At 37.7% G+C, this 15,052-nt stretch overlaps 3 protein-coding genes across 10 annotated transcripts; all 3 read left to right on the forward strand.

The window, feature by feature from the left end:
* The first annotated feature begins 822 nt into the window (after nucleotides 1–822).
* Nucleotides 823–5,918, forward strand: LOC129294715 (uncharacterized). 8 transcript variants are annotated; one of them, XM_054933204.1, is made up of 8 exons: nucleotides 824–1,093; nucleotides 1,234–1,373; nucleotides 1,621–1,754; nucleotides 2,732–2,839; nucleotides 2,950–3,126; nucleotides 3,608–3,706; nucleotides 4,052–4,294; nucleotides 5,124–5,918. In XM_054933204.1, exons 4-8 carry the CDS (start codon nucleotides 2,771–2,773, stop codon nucleotides 5,547–5,549), a joined length of 1,014 nt encoding a protein of 337 aa, XP_054789179.1. In that variant the 5' UTR covers nucleotides 824–1,093; nucleotides 1,234–1,373; nucleotides 1,621–1,754; nucleotides 2,732–2,770; the 3' UTR covers nucleotides 5,550–5,918. The 8 variants fall into 8 exon arrangements, with proteins under 8 accessions (XP_054789190.1, XP_054789206.1, XP_054789179.1 ...); XM_054933215.1 differs by lacking the exon at nucleotides 1,621–1,754 and having other exon boundaries at nucleotides 823–1,093; nucleotides 2,741–2,839; XM_054933231.1 differs by lacking the exon at nucleotides 1,621–1,754 and having other exon boundaries at nucleotides 823–1,093; nucleotides 1,234–1,314; nucleotides 2,741–2,839.
* A 1,941-nt stretch (nucleotides 5,919–7,859) lies between these two features.
* Nucleotides 7,860–14,046, forward strand: LOC129315931 (uncharacterized). The gene is given in 5 exon segments (XM_054960106.1): nucleotides 7,860–8,190; nucleotides 8,342–10,513; nucleotides 10,515–11,795; nucleotides 12,368–12,503; nucleotides 12,506–14,046. Coding segments are annotated over 4 exon segments (4,221 nt in total). The 5' UTR covers nucleotides 7,860–8,190; nucleotides 8,342–8,386; the 3' UTR covers nucleotides 13,183–14,046.
* Nucleotides 13,184–14,046, forward strand: LOC129302325 (uncharacterized; the record flags this gene model as incomplete). Its single annotated transcript, XM_054941117.1, has 1 exon — nucleotides 13,184–14,046. A coding segment is annotated over one exon (390 nt), but the record flags the coding sequence as incomplete, so codon positions are not given.
* Nucleotides 14,047–15,052: the final 1,006 nt, after the last annotated feature.

Genomic DNA, 15,052 nt, shown 5'->3' on the forward strand with positions numbered 1-15,052 from the left:
ATAAAATTTTTAAACTTTCAAGGCCAATCTTAAATTTTTTTAAATTTATAAATTACATATCTAATAATAAGCATAGTAAAATCCAACATTGCATGATACATATAACACATGTGAGAATTACCACACTTTTTACAAAAATTAATAAACTTTCAGTCTCATTAATTGGATTACCGTTTTCTTTTATAAGCAAGTGCCTACTTCAATTTCCTATATTTTTATTTCATTGTTGTTTTTGTCTACAATGCTAGTTCCTGTAATTAAAAGTACGCTTTAGGATCATGAGTTGGCATCGATGAAGTAGATTTTGTTGGCATGCACTTAACTTTGTCAACACATTTGCTGATGCATGCTTAATTTTGCATTCGACTCCCACATTTTGTTTAAATCAAATATAAAAGAAATACTTTTCCTATTTAAATTTAATTTTTAATTATACCTAGTCCATTTTATTTTCACATGATCAGCCTATTTTTACCATGTTAACAAATGAGCTAGCAGAGTCACATCAAAATTGCTTTCGGTAATATTGTCTCATGATATTAATGTACATTTTTAAAACTATAGAAATTAATATTAGATATTTACCAAGATGTAGAGATTGAGAATAATGAGATAAATCTATAGGAAGTAAGAACAGAATACAATAACTTAGTGTTATGTTTTCCTTTATGTTAAGCTCTTATGCAATCCTTGGACACGATTTTAATGGCATTGGCAAATGGGCACTGAAGAAAGCTATTAATAAACATACTTGCAAACATTTCGAGTTGGTATGATTAATTATCATTATTCACGACGCAGGTGTCACGACGACGAAGGGCAGCCAGCCACCTGCTCTTCCTGGTCAAGATCAATCCCGCTGGGGCGCTTCCCCTGTGACAGGATGCACGCCAGTTCAAGCATGAACACTTGCCACGATTGTTCCTTGTCCCAAAATGTGACGTTGATCTAACGGCTAGACTCGCCCTTCTCGCTCTCATGCGGTTTCGGAACTTCGAAGGAACATATTATATCAGGCAACACGATGTGCCTTATTTTCGCGTTTAACCGACGTATATTCCAAGGCGTATGTCCTCATGATTCTCCCCAATAGGTAAGAGTTTCCCTGCCTTATTTTCAATATCATTATCGTTCGCCCTGACAATTCTTCTGGGCGATTTTGCATATTCCGATGCTTACTCTGCCTCCTCCCTTCTGGTTGCCTTTTCTTTCCGTCTTATTCACTCGTCACAGTCTGTTAGCTTTGCGTCTCCCTGAGAAACCCATGGAGCGATTGGTCTGATTTTCATCTCGTTGCCCCGCGACTTGCGTACAGTAATCACCCTGGTTCTCACAATCGTGAAGCGAAATGAATATATCTTAATAAGGACAAGGTAAGGATTGCATGGGGTCATAGGATTTTTTCGAGTTCTGAAGAATTGATGCTCCTGAACTGTTCGTATGGGTGTGTCAATGTTTATGTTTATGATTGATGATTGATGTGATTATCTGGCAGCAATAACTGGCCACTAGCCATTTAAATCCGTGTATCTTTTGTTGTTGATCTATCGATCTTATCTATGCCATATAAATCCGTGCGTATTCATGATTATACCTTCTGAGCTACGGTCTGTGGGTCAGTGCCATAACCAGGTAGACGCCAGCAATGTCAAAGGAAAAAAGGCGTATTCTTCCTGTTAGACCAAAGGGAAGGGATGAGCCCTGCCTCAATAGGTCCGTTTAACCCTGCAAATCGGTAACCCGTCTATAAGCCGGTAATTCACCTGCAAAAGTGACCTGAAATCGTGTGGATCATTACTCGTCATCAAACATCAGATGCAAAATTGTCTGTATGAAATCATAGCAATCTCACCCTGAGTTTTTCCCAACTTGGGTTGGAATTTGAGCGGATTCATTAAACTACATATCACGCACATATTTTTTTTTTTTGGCCTAAAGTATAGTATCCTGTTCGTTGACCATTGGTGGGAAATTGTCTGTATGAAATCATAGCAATCTCACGCTGAGTTTTTCCCAACTTGGGTTGGAATTTGAGCAGATTCATTAAACTACTTAACTACATATCAGGCACATATTTTTTTTTTTTGGCCTAAAGTGTAGGATCCTGTTCGTGGGACCATTGGTGGGACCCTTCAAATTTGTTTAGTTAAAGAGAGATCAGGTGACGGGGAAAACAATTTTCACCCTTAGTTTATGCTTTCTGGGCTGGGTGAGTTCGTTATGTGATTTGTCGTCCTCAATGCGTGGAAGTCTGGCAGGCCACATGTCTTTTTGTAATCGCAATGTTTGTGGGATGCATTAATCTAAAGGAGGGGAAAAAGCTGCAATGACATATGACTTAATGGTGGATTGATGTGCTGGTTTGTGATCAACTGTCCCGAAATATTTTTTGTGAATGTAATCAGTCAATTTTACCATGCTTTGCCAAAATGACAAACTTGGCAGTTTTGGGTTCAAATGTAGCTCTGTTATACCATTCAAGTTGAAGAAGTCTATAAAGCAAGCATTAGTTGATGTAAACATGAATTTCTTTCAACATACTTCTTTTTTTGGGTTTTTTTAAACATTTTCGTCGATGGAATTACCTACTTGACTATTATTTCTTTTCTGGTTGCCCTTGTTCGTGATTTTCATTGCGTAAAGAAATTACTGATGCAATTGTAAATTAGTTAGTTAAGGGATTCATGTACTCGCAGTAAGCATCTGGGACTAAGGCTTTTTGTTGGCCCAGTGGATTCAGGCTGTGTTAGGTTGATAGGAATCCAAAAAGATGGCATCCATGAAACTGAAAGGAGGTGCAACAGAAAAAGCTTTGTCTCCTGAAGAGCAGCAGGCCAAGGTAGCACATTTGATAACTTCTAGCTAGCTAAGAGGTTCTGCTAAGGTAGATATTAGCATTTTAGGGGAATATTTTGTTCTAGGATAATTCATTTTTTTCCTCTCTCACAGATTGGTGAAATCAGAAAGATCATTGGTCCAATTACCGACAAGTTCCCAGCATTGTTTTCAGATGCATCAATACAAAGGTTCCTCAGAGCACGAAACTGGAATGTGAAAAAAAGTGCAAAAATGATGAAAGAAACCTTGAAGTGGAGGGTGGAATACAAGCCAGAGAAAATTCGATGGGTAAGTATAACCATAATTTCTATTTGATTCCTTCGTTTGAAATAATTGTTGGTTAATCCTGAAGAGTATAAGAATTGGTGGTTCTCTGCGTTGTAATGCAATAATACAAATATCATCTTGCATGCATAAAGCTCACCTAATAGAAGAATACAAGTGCGTGACAGCAAAACCCACCCACAACAACCACCCCCCCCCCCAAAAAAAAAAGAAAAAAAAAGAAAAGAAAAGACGGGGTCAACTTAAGTGTGACCAATGTGTCACTGGGACTCTCTAAAGCAGTGGAAGCCATATAAATTAGGACGTTCTATCAGACTAGGTCTCTCTTCGTGGCTTATTTTTGATGAGCTTCATTTTTATCTTTTTAACCCAGTTATAGACAAGACTGCACTTTATAGTTGAGGCTCTAAAATATCGTGGCAAGTTACATTCTATCGAATATCTATGTGCAACTGAAAAAACTAATTTCCATTTGTGCAATTAGGATGATGTGTCATGTGAAGCTAAGACTGGAAGGTTATATAGAGCTGACTTTTTGGATAAGCAAGGGCGGATTGTTCTTGTGATGAGAGCAGGTGTTCAGGTAATTGATATAGCTTGATGAGAATTTACAAAACCCAGTGGCTGCTTTTTTTTTGGCGTCAGTATTATCTAAAGTCCTTCATTATAAAGTTCTTGTGGAGTTTGGAGTGGGCAATAAGTTTGGAGAGAGTAATATGGAGGGTAGGAATGTGTATGTGGTTAACATAGTCTTTTTTTCTTCTTCTTCTTTCTCCTCTCTCCAAATTTTACAAGAACTTGTAATGAAAACTTTACGGGATTTTTCCTTCGTTTTTTATTATTATGACTGACTATTTTATTTTTGGATGTCATTGTTAATATAATTAATATTTCATTTCTTTAATTGAGGCCCTTTTTCCAATGTCAGGGTACAAGCTCATCGGTGGAGCAGATCAAGTACTTGGTTTACTGTATGGAGAATGCCATATTAAATCTAAATTCCAATCAGCAACAGATGATTTGGCTTGTTGATTTTCAAGGGTGGAGCAAATCAAGCGTATCATTAAAGGTTACTAAGGAGACTGCTCAACTCCTTCAGAATCATTATCCTGAGAGATTGGGTCTAGCAATCCTATACAATCCCCCGAAATTATTTGAGTCCTTTTGGACGGTATGCATTCATAACTCCATAGCATCTCCCTTTCTTCTATCATTGTCTGGAAAAAAATTTTTGATTGGCAATTGCCCCTGCTAGCTGCTGATGCATTTTGTTTTTCATGAATCCTGGAAATATATTTTACCTGGCACGTGTTCACAACTCTTCATCATCAATATCATTTTCCTTTCCTTTCCTTTCCTTTTCCTTTTGTAATTTTGCTCTCAAGAGAGTGAATAGAATGTGTCTGACACTGTTCTTTAGTGTTTACAAGACAATTAAATACTTTTCAATGTGCGCAACTATTAAGATGAGTCAATGCATATTCAAGTGACGATGTATTATTGATTTAACTGTGCACAATTGCTATATGATTCTAATATAAGTAAGGTATAACTATATTTAACTGTATAAATAGTCCCATTCAAACTTAACTGACATCCTCTTAAATTCGTTCCTCTGAGTTAGATGTAATCGCTGGTGTAGTTGCGCACAGTTGACCGATGAAGTTTTGCCGCCTAATTTTCATGAATTAGCATTATGTGAGCGGGTATCATTTCCTTGGTCCAGTGTGGATTACACCGCTCTTAGAGACGAGAACTGAAGATTGAGACTAAACTAGATCGCGTATTCAGTGAATCATATACACCTATGTTTTTAATTCGAACTGACAAGATTTAAGGCCAAAGCAACCAAAAAAAAAAAAAAAATTGCTGACAAAGGAGATTTCCCATAAAGCAGGGCTTGAAAGTTGATTTTTTCCCCCAAAATTTTATGCTTGCTCTTCGTATTACGAGTTATCTGTGTTTTTATGCCTAACAAGTTTGCTTTATATTTGAAACAGATGGTGAAGCCTTTTCTTGAGCCCAAAACCCATAGAAAAGTGAGGTTCGTCTACTCTGAGAACCCGAAGAGTCGCAAGATAATGGAAGAAGTGTTTGACATGGACAAGTTGGAATCCCGTTTTGGCGGGAAAAGTTCCGCTGGATTCAACTATGAAGCTTATGCCCTGAAGCTGAGAGAAGATGACAAGAAGATGTCTAATTTTGATGACACTGGTTGTTCATCACCAACTATCCTGCAGTCGGCGATGGCTGAATCACTGCAGCCAGAGTCACCAGCTTCTGAAAATGGTTGTGAGGATGAATCATCTTGTGATGAAGCAAATGGCTTAAACGTGGAGAAAGAAGATGAAAGTATACAAGGCCAATCACCTTGTCCTCAAAAGGATGATGAGGTCGGTGGAGTGAAAAATGCTCTGGTAGGCTAAGCTAACTGGCAGAATATTACTCAGGGCAAGCTTCAAGGTCATTCCTTTTGGTCAAATTTGGAGGAATGAGATATTATTAGTCCAACAAAATTTGTTTCGTTGTTTCAAATGATTCACAAGGCTTCCAAGGTAACAAATAAGACAAGGGACATGGTAAAAACACATGGTAAAAACTGAACATGGAGCACCCAGGTGAGGATAAGTGAGAAGTAAGACATCCCTTGATGAGAGAAAATATGTTTCTCGAGATGGTATTTTCTTGTACCCTTGACAAGCATTCAAGTACATGGCCTTGTTAAGAAAGCATCATGCTTTTTTCTTGTAAATTAGTACAATAAGATTCTTAAATTAACATCAATTTTCTTTTCACGAGCCGAGAAAAAGAAAAAGGTTGCCAATCGATTGATGCCTTTTGGAGTCTAACTGGCAAGGTAGCTCATAAGCAAAAAGTAATTAGTGTAGCTCTGTAAGGCTGTTTTGTTACTTAAGACAGGGGGTTAACTTTGACACAAATAATAATGAAATCAAATAGTTGATAAATTAATATCCCTTCGGCCGCTTTTCGCTGGGGTATCTTTAGGCTTTTATTGAGTGGCGGGCCGTCCGAATTGATTTGGATGAAATGAGATGGGGACGTGTAAGACGGGATTTATAGATTTATATGTTCATTGTTCAGACCTCAAAGACCGGGGGCGAGGAACAATATTCAAATGTCGAACCACTGAATTGTGGAGCCAATACCAGTTATGGCATATCATAACGCCGTTTTAAATGATAAAGCTCACATTAGAACATTACTGCCGTTTCGTTGGTGAATCATTTTTTTAATTAATTAAATCGGCTGATATAATCCACTTGAGTGTATCAATCAATTATTGTGTGAAGGAAATACTGAATTGGAGAATTTATCATATGTCCTCAAGGGCGAAGGCAGAAGAATTTTACGGTGAACAAGTATTGCCACTTGGGATGGTAAGTAATAGTCCCATCCCATCCAATAATTTATGCAGACACGGCCAAAAAATAATTATGTACCCGGCAAGGCAAGATTTAAAAAAATAAAATAAAATAAAACTTATTCTTTAATTATGTGCTGCTGTTTTTCATAATATTTGATAGTACACTGGAGATTTTCATTATGATCATTCGAAAATTATTTTTCCTAAAACTAATGAGTTGTCCAGTAATTGAAAGTAATTGGCCTGGACTGTATGAAATAATCTATTTCCTAAAGAACGGGTATATATCCCTTTCACTGATTGAAACTAACGTCTGATAGATCCTATGGAAGTTCATGCTGGCCACCGTCCAAATGTCCAGTGTGACCTGGTCAATTAATGCAATAATAATTTGATGGTCTTTGTTTCAACAGACGAATTGGTCGTAACGTTATGCTCATCTCTCATGATAAATCAGCTTTATTTGTATAAATCATATCTTAATTCATTGTGTTGTGTTTCAAAAAAGCTTTGAGATTTTAAAATCTTGGACAGGAACAGGGTTCAAATTCTTAACTTACGGAGCAAATCATTTCATGTTTGGATTTTTCTGAACACAAAAAGTAGTTCAAAGTATCATTCACCTATATGAAATTACGAGACAGACCATCTTAACTTCAAATATTAAACTAAATAAATGTGATCGTGTGCAAAAATAAAAAAATAAAATAAAATAAAAGGTTGGAGACTTAATGAAATTGTCTGAAAAAATCTCCAAAAATTGAGCCTGTAGAGCGTCCGTGAACTCCTCCAACGCCCAGCCTGGAAGAAGCAATGCTGACACCAGCGCATGTTCTGAGGCGATGAATACAAAATAATAAAGAATAAATTGTCAGAAAATCGAGGAAGGAATGATCACCCCCAACATAGATCTTCATTCTTGTTACCTTTTTCAATAAACTTTTTATATTTAAAACTACGCCCTGAAAATTTTGATCACGAATTTAGTTTCACTTCACCATGCCTCTGTTTGGCTGTTTCCTTTCACTTTACGGAGGAAAATGAGGCTAAGCACTGTTAGTGGTTTAAGCTTCACGACAACGAGTTTGGCCCAAAAAAACTAAAAAAAGCTTCACACCAACAAGAAGGTGAAGAAACCAGAAAGTGTGACAGAGTAAGAAGAAAGGATTTTGATCTCGTAATGGAGGAGTCTGTTGGAGAGAAAAAGCGGAGAAGCAAGTGGGGTCCAGTGACTACAGGGGACAATTCAACTCCGTAAAAGAAAAGTTATTTGTAGAAAGGAATATAAAAAAAAAAATTAAAATCGAAATAGTTGAACTATCTTTCTCTCTCCCCCTCCCTCCCTTTTTCTCTTCTCTTCTTTTTGTGCCGCCCCACTCTCGTTCTGTCAAACGTCCAAACGCCCCTCTATATCATCATCACACATTCAGCTCCCCACAGCTCTTGTTGTCTATACTGAGCCCCATAAAAGGTAACAGAGAAGAAAGACCAACTAAAAGGAAAGAGTATTCTCATTACCTTTTTTGTTTGTTTGGTTTTGTTTTATCAATCCTACCTGCTGACCCATTCCTCTCCAGAATTTCCTCCCTTCCTCTTGAAGCTTATTTTATGATCAACTCATCATTTTCTTTCGATTGATCAATCCGATTCCGTGGGAAACTTCTATCGATTCAACATTCGAGGTTAGTTTCAGCTTCTTATTCTTCTTTTTTGGGTTTCTAAATTCTGTAATTTCTTGGTTAGACTTGGTATTTTGTTGGGGGACTGTTCATCATGGATCTTACATGAAACGCATTGCTCACTGGTTTACTTTTGTTTGTTTAATTTGAACAGATTTTTTGTTAAACCAAGGAGACAGATACTAAGAAAGAGAGGGAGATGGCATCAGCGATGGAAATTGGAGTCAAAATGAGAAAATTGCTGATTATTTCTATCAGAGCATGTCACAGATCAGTTTGTAATCATCCTTTCTTTGTGGGTGTCTTGGGATTTTTGATTTTTCTGTACAGATCCTTTCCTTTTTTATTTTCCATTTTGGTTTCTGCTTCCCCTGTTTTGGTCTGCACCGCTGTTCTGCTTGGGACCCTTCTTAGTTTTGGGCAGCCCAACACGCCTGAAATTGAAAAGGAAGAGGAAGTTGCTCATGACATTTCATCCTTTCAAACTGGGTTTTCAGGGGATGCCACTGTCATTGTTGAGAAAGATGAGAGCGTTGTTGTAAAAACACATGCAGAAAGTAGAGGTCTTATAGAAGAGAGGAGCGTTGATGAAGAAAGCTTGGGAGAAGATAAAGTTAGGAACATTGAGGAAAGTGGCATTTTAATTTCTTTCGCGCCACCAGTTGATGAAATCTCTCAAAATTTCCAGAATGAGAACAAAGCACGCGAGCAAATGGATAGACAACTCAGCAGTTTCGAGTTGGAAAATAAGAAGGAAGTTCATGAAGAGAACTCGAAGGCTGAAGGAGTTTCAAGCGATGACGATGCTATTGAGAAACAATACGTTTTTGTTCAAAAAGTAAACGATGATATTCTTGATGATGAAAATGAAGAAACTGTTGCAGAGCTGCTTCAAACTTCTAAGGGAGATCAGTTGGATTTTTCACCCAATAACTCCTGTAAACCAGTGGATAACAATGAAGAGGAAGAAGACTCTTTGGAATCAGGGTCTGATCGGGCAGAGAGCTCCTCACCTGATGCTTCCATGGCAGACATAATGCCAATGCTTGAGGAACTCTACCCACTGTTAGACCAGCAAGCCTCACGGACTGTACCATTGTCCCATGACGAATCTGTTGCTTCAGAGAAGTCTCAAAAGACTGATGATGGCAGTGTTCAATCAGATGAAGATACTGAGAACCGGGTTGGAGTGGAAGAAGATGGCGTTGATGATCATGACGATGAAGAGGAAGAAGGTGGCAAAGAGGATGAAAGTAAATCTGCAATTAAGTGGACCGAAGACGACCAAAAAAATCTCATGGATCTGGGGACTTCTGAGCTAGAGAGGAACCAGCGACTAGAGAATCTCATTGCAAGGAGAAGGGCACGGAAAATGATGACTGAGAAAAATCTAATCGATTTAGAAAGTTCTGATCTTCCCTTCAATGTTGCTCCCATCACAACAACAAGACGCAATCCCTTTGACCTACTTGATGATTCCTATGCTGCCTTGGGGTTACCACCCATTCCCGGTTCTGCTCCTTCTAATCTGCAGCCTAGACGAAACCCTTTTGATATTCCTTATGATCCAAATGAAGAAAAACCTGATCTCAAGGGAGACAGCTTTGAGCAGGAGTTCCTGACATTAAACCAGAAAGATACATTTTTCCGGAGGTACGAAAGTTTCAGCTTGAGGCCATCTGTATTAGGTGCAACCAAGCACGGGAAGCAAAATATGAGTTGGAAACCTATCTTCGTATCAGAGCAGCTGGCTTCAGAGGGAACTAGCTACCCCTCATTCCAGAGGCAGTTGAGCGAAGTAAGTGAAACGAATTTGAGTTCTGTTCAGGACACTGAATCAGTGAGTTCAAGTGAGCAGGGCGAGAGGAAGTTTAATGAACGAGATTTGTCTCAAGAAACAGAATTAATATCCAATATAGATCATGCTTCTGAATGTGTTGAAATTGGAAGTCAATCCTCTGGAGAAATTGATCCTGTGGAAAGGATACAAGTACTTGAGAGCAATGCTCACCATGATGAAGTTGAAATAGTGTTGGGTAGGGTGGAAAATCTTTCTGAGATGGAATTCTATTCTGAAACAGGAGAGATTGCAGCACATGATGAATTAAATATAGGTGAAATCGAATCCCATTTGGGTAGAGAAACAGTGGTTGGGGAGAGCAACAGCAGATCAAGCCAGTTTTCACTATCAGAAGTGACTGACAACATACCTGATGAGATGAGAATAATATCAGCAAGTTTACAGTCAGGACACAATAATCTTCTGGACCCTAGAGTTTCAACACAAGATTCTGTGGAGCAGGCGGACCTCCAGAATGTAATTGCTTGGGGCGGAAGACTATCAAACCACGGAACCTCTTTATGATTCTATCCCACCAACTGCTGGCAAGGTTGCGTCATTTCCTTCTGTATCTTCTGATTCAGCAACAGAGTTTAATGAGATGGCTTGGCCTCAAGCACCCGCAGAAATGATTGCTGACGTGACAGATAAAGATGATCATGTTCAAGAAGCCAATGCTTCCTATCATGAAGAAAATCACCCAGTAACTTCCCAACTACATGTGGAAGTAAATGATGAATGGCACTTTGGGGACTCTCAAGATATAAATCAGCATGATGTTAATGCAGAGCTGGCTTCAATTGGCCCGGGCTTTGTAGTACGTAATGATTCTTCAGCGCCTTTGCCCAACGTTATGAAGCCTGTTTCTGTGGATTCAAGTTTGTCTTCAGATGTTGGATCATTAAATGCAGAGACGAATACAGACTTGGTTCATGAACAGGAGCAAGCTGACCTCTTACATACTCATGAACAGGAGCAATCTGACCTCTTACACGCTGAATCTGAAGTTCAAAAAGACAGTTCAGATGATTCATCTTCTGGCTATCACATGGCTTCTGAGAAGTCACATTCATCACATAATGAATCTGTGGAGGAAGGTTCAGTGTGCTATGATGTCGAATCATCCAGATTTGACAATGGCAATATATTTGAGGGAGTCCAAGATGCAGATGAGAAGCCTGAGTTGATAGAATCTTATTCCCTGTATAAGTCTTCAAGTAATTTATCTATGTCGGTACTGCAGGACTTGCAACCTTCGCTGGAAGCTGAGCAAGTTCCAGTAGTTGATCCCAATCTTCCTTCTGAAGAAACTGGTCATATAGAAAAGAATTCACTGAATAAGGAAGACATGTTTGAGGTTGAACGGGATAAAGATGAGAAGCTGGATTTGATGGCTTCTCATTCCCAGCAAATATCTTCAAGTGATTCATCTGTGTATGTGCTACATGAGTTACAGCCTTCTCTGGCAGCTGATCAAGCTTCATTTGTTCATCCAATTATGCCTTCTGAGGAAACTGAACATGCGGAGGAAACTTCGCTAAAAAAGGAAGACATGGTTCCCGTTGAGCAGGATAAATTATTCTTGTCAAATTCTTTTGAGCAGGGTAACATTGATCTTCTTCGAGATTTGGATAAGGTGGTTCCTTCAAGTTCTGATTGTGTATATGTGCGATGTGAAGTAACATCCCCCTCTATCTTGGACTATGACCAGCCAAGCGCTGGTAATTCAGTAGCTGCACCATCTTTTAGTGATCATGATGAAAGTCAGGTTAGTCACATGCTAATTATGCTTACATTTCTCTGAATAGCTTTTCATTATTGAACTTAGTTTGCATTGATTCTTCATCGTAGTTCCCTGGGAAAGGTTCACCTTAAAAGCTTAGTTGTATGCGATTATTCTGTATCATCGTTAATGGGATACATAAGCTGCCCACTTCATATGCTTTGGCATATCATGCGGCATCCCTCTTTTTTAGCTTGTTACTGATGAGGGAGGATGACCCGTAATTTGTTAATCCTCCTCTTGCATTGAGCAGGAGAGGGGATGAACATTTTATGCAAATTTTGATGGATTTTGCGAATAAATGACAAGCAAATGAGATGTTTAGTGCTATGCAGATGAAATGTTAGTTTTATTGCATTGCTAGAGGAAGGATCTCTATTTGTTTCTTCTCAGAGTGTTTAAAATCATATTCATTGATCATTTCTTCTTTCTCATGCTTGATGTGCAGAAAACCTTGATCTTGCCTTTTTTTTTTTTTGTTTCATTCAATGTCCCCAGCTTTTCTGGCATTTAAAATAACTGAGAAAATTGATGATAAATTCTTTGAATTTCTGCAGAAATCTTATATTGTTCAGGTTGAATCCACAGAGACCAGAGACCAAGTTCTGCCACAGATCTCATCTGTCACTTCTTATTCATCTGACACTCCTGGATTCAAATCGCCAACTGACCAAGTGGATTTAAAAGTTGATAGCCCGGGAAAGTTGTCAATGAGATGCAAGAAATATTGAATTCCTCAGCAGAAGGCTACATGGCTCTGTCTACCGAAGAAAATATCAAAGAATCAGATGAATTAAAGGAAATTGATGAAGGATTCTTGTCAGAATTGGACACTGTTGGGGATTTTGGCATCAGCGATGCTGGTGTATCACTTTATCCCGACATATTGCCTGGGGAGACTACTGTTAGGGATGCTCGAGTTAGTTCATTTCCTAAAGAGACAGCAAAGTATGATGAGGAGATACCATTTCTTGAAGCAAGATCACTTGAAGATATTGACTGGGCTTTTAAGCAACTTAAAGAAGGAGTGGATGTTGAGAAGGCCATCCAACCAAGTTCAGTTAAGGATCAGCTTACTGGTGATGGTATGGAATCACTTCATCCTGATATATTGCCTGAGGGAATACTGTTGGGGATGCGCAAGTGTGTTCATTGCCCAAAGATACAACAGAGTCTGGTCAAGAGATCCCATTTCTTGAACCAAGATCACTTGAAGATATTGACTTGGCCTTTAAGCAACTTAAAGGAGGAGTGGATGTTGAGAAGGTCAAATTACCAGGTTCAATTAAGGATCAGCTTTCTGGTGATGCTGTGGTACCATTTCATCCTGATCTATTGCCTGTGGAGACTGTTGTTACGGATGCTCAAGTAAGTTCATTGCCCAAAGATACTACAGAGTTTGGCCAAGAGGTCCACTTGTTGAAGCAAGATCACTTGAAGATATTGACTTGGCATTCGAGCAACTTGAAGGAGTGTATGCTAAGAAGGTCAAACTACCAAGTGTGGAGAATCAGCTTTCCAGTGACAAATCTGAAGAACATGTTGCTAATTCAGACTTTCAAGTTGATGAAGCTAGATCTCAGGATGATGCCCGTATGAATCTAGAGGAAATATCAGAAGGTACTCAAAAGGAGCTGCCGAAGGTTTTAAACATGAAGGATGAACCAGCGGACATAGAAGTGAAAAAAGTTGGCTCGGCCAAGATGATCGAATCGTGTGATGTAGGATCTGATGCTGATGAACCGAACAAAACTTGTGGTTGAAACAGAACATGCTCCGACAAGCAGCTCCAACATTCACCATACGAGATCAAGTTCCGGTTCCAGTTCTAGTTCCACCTCAGGTGATTCTGATTGATGCTGAAATTACACTTATGATCAGGAAGAAGTGTTACGGCCCTTTTTTATCCCACTGCAGTGATGAGCGCTTGGGTTTCTGACTTCGTTACCATCATCCCTTGTCTAATGGTAGTCATATTTCTCTAATTTTTTTTTTTGGAAGGATTGGTTTCTTCAAGAATGAGTTTTGATTTGATTTCTTGAAATGTGGGGTTTCTTTTTGTTCAGTTTTCCCCGTTGAGTGTGAGCAGTCTTATTGAGGCATATAGACTGCCGCCTTATTTCCAACAGTTGCAATGTGTAAAAAAATTGCCGTACATTATACATTGATTTGTAGAAATGGTGTTTGGATTTTGTTTCTCTTCATATAACAGAATTTGTTTTTGTGGTCTTTGTTCTCTGTTGCTGTCATTTTTTTTCATCACTTAATAACAATAATATGCTGAGCTAGTGAGCTTAAAGATGAATTCTCTGGTAGATCTTTGCCAGTTGCCATAAATTGATACGGTTGAAGATGGAAAGTGATGGTAACTGTAAGTGTGTTCAATTTGATGATTCATTCTGCGAACGGACAGAAAGATTATTCTGCTATTTTTAAGTACCACCTCAATGCTGTTAAGAAGAGATGTTTAAATTTTTTTTTTTAATTGTCCAACTAATGTGATAACATTGAAAACATGTTTCTAATTATTTATTCCCTCCTATAAAAAAATAGTTAATTTTTTTTAAACTAATCTTATTTTTTCATTTTTACTTTTATTTAACAAAGTGTTTCATCCTAAAATAAATATAAAGTGATTTATTTAATGAGAATTTTTTTTTTAAAAAATAATGAATATACTTTGAGAGATTAAAAATACCTTACATTTTTTACATTTAAATTTTTAAAAATTGTTTTACATTTTTTAATGAGAGTATGTTAAGCTAATATCTGGTGACTAATTTTAAATTAAGGACATTTATATATATTATATGACATTTGATATACTGGTTAAGCTAGTGTTAAACATATACTCGGTCAGTATTAATAAATATTTTTGAAATTTAACAAACACTAAAATTATGTGATTGAAAAAATAATTACTGAATACGTTTACACCAATAATTATTAAAAACATATGAGCGGGCTTGGCCCTTATTTTTGAAAATGTGATATTGATAATTTATAAAGATTTTTTTTATGCACAAATATAATGACTTTTTTAATTTTTACTTAAAAAACAAGCCTTACAAAAAAAAATTCATGATACAAGTAAATCTTTCTTTTCTTTTTTCCTTTGATCAAAGATACAAGTAAATCTTTCTAGGCTTTACAGCTAAAAATAAAGTAAATTAATATTGTATCTTAATATATGTATTTGAATTTGAGCCAAACTTACCGCTTGTTGCTCTAATCCTCTTATG

This window comes from Prosopis cineraria, unplaced genomic scaffold (genome assembly GCF_029017545.1).
Source record: "Prosopis cineraria cultivar Desert tree isolate PC_DT_omini unplaced genomic scaffold, ASM2901754v1 PC1, whole genome shotgun sequence".
In the NCBI taxonomy this organism is placed as follows: Eukaryota; Viridiplantae; Streptophyta; class Magnoliopsida; order Fabales; family Fabaceae; genus Prosopis; species Prosopis cineraria.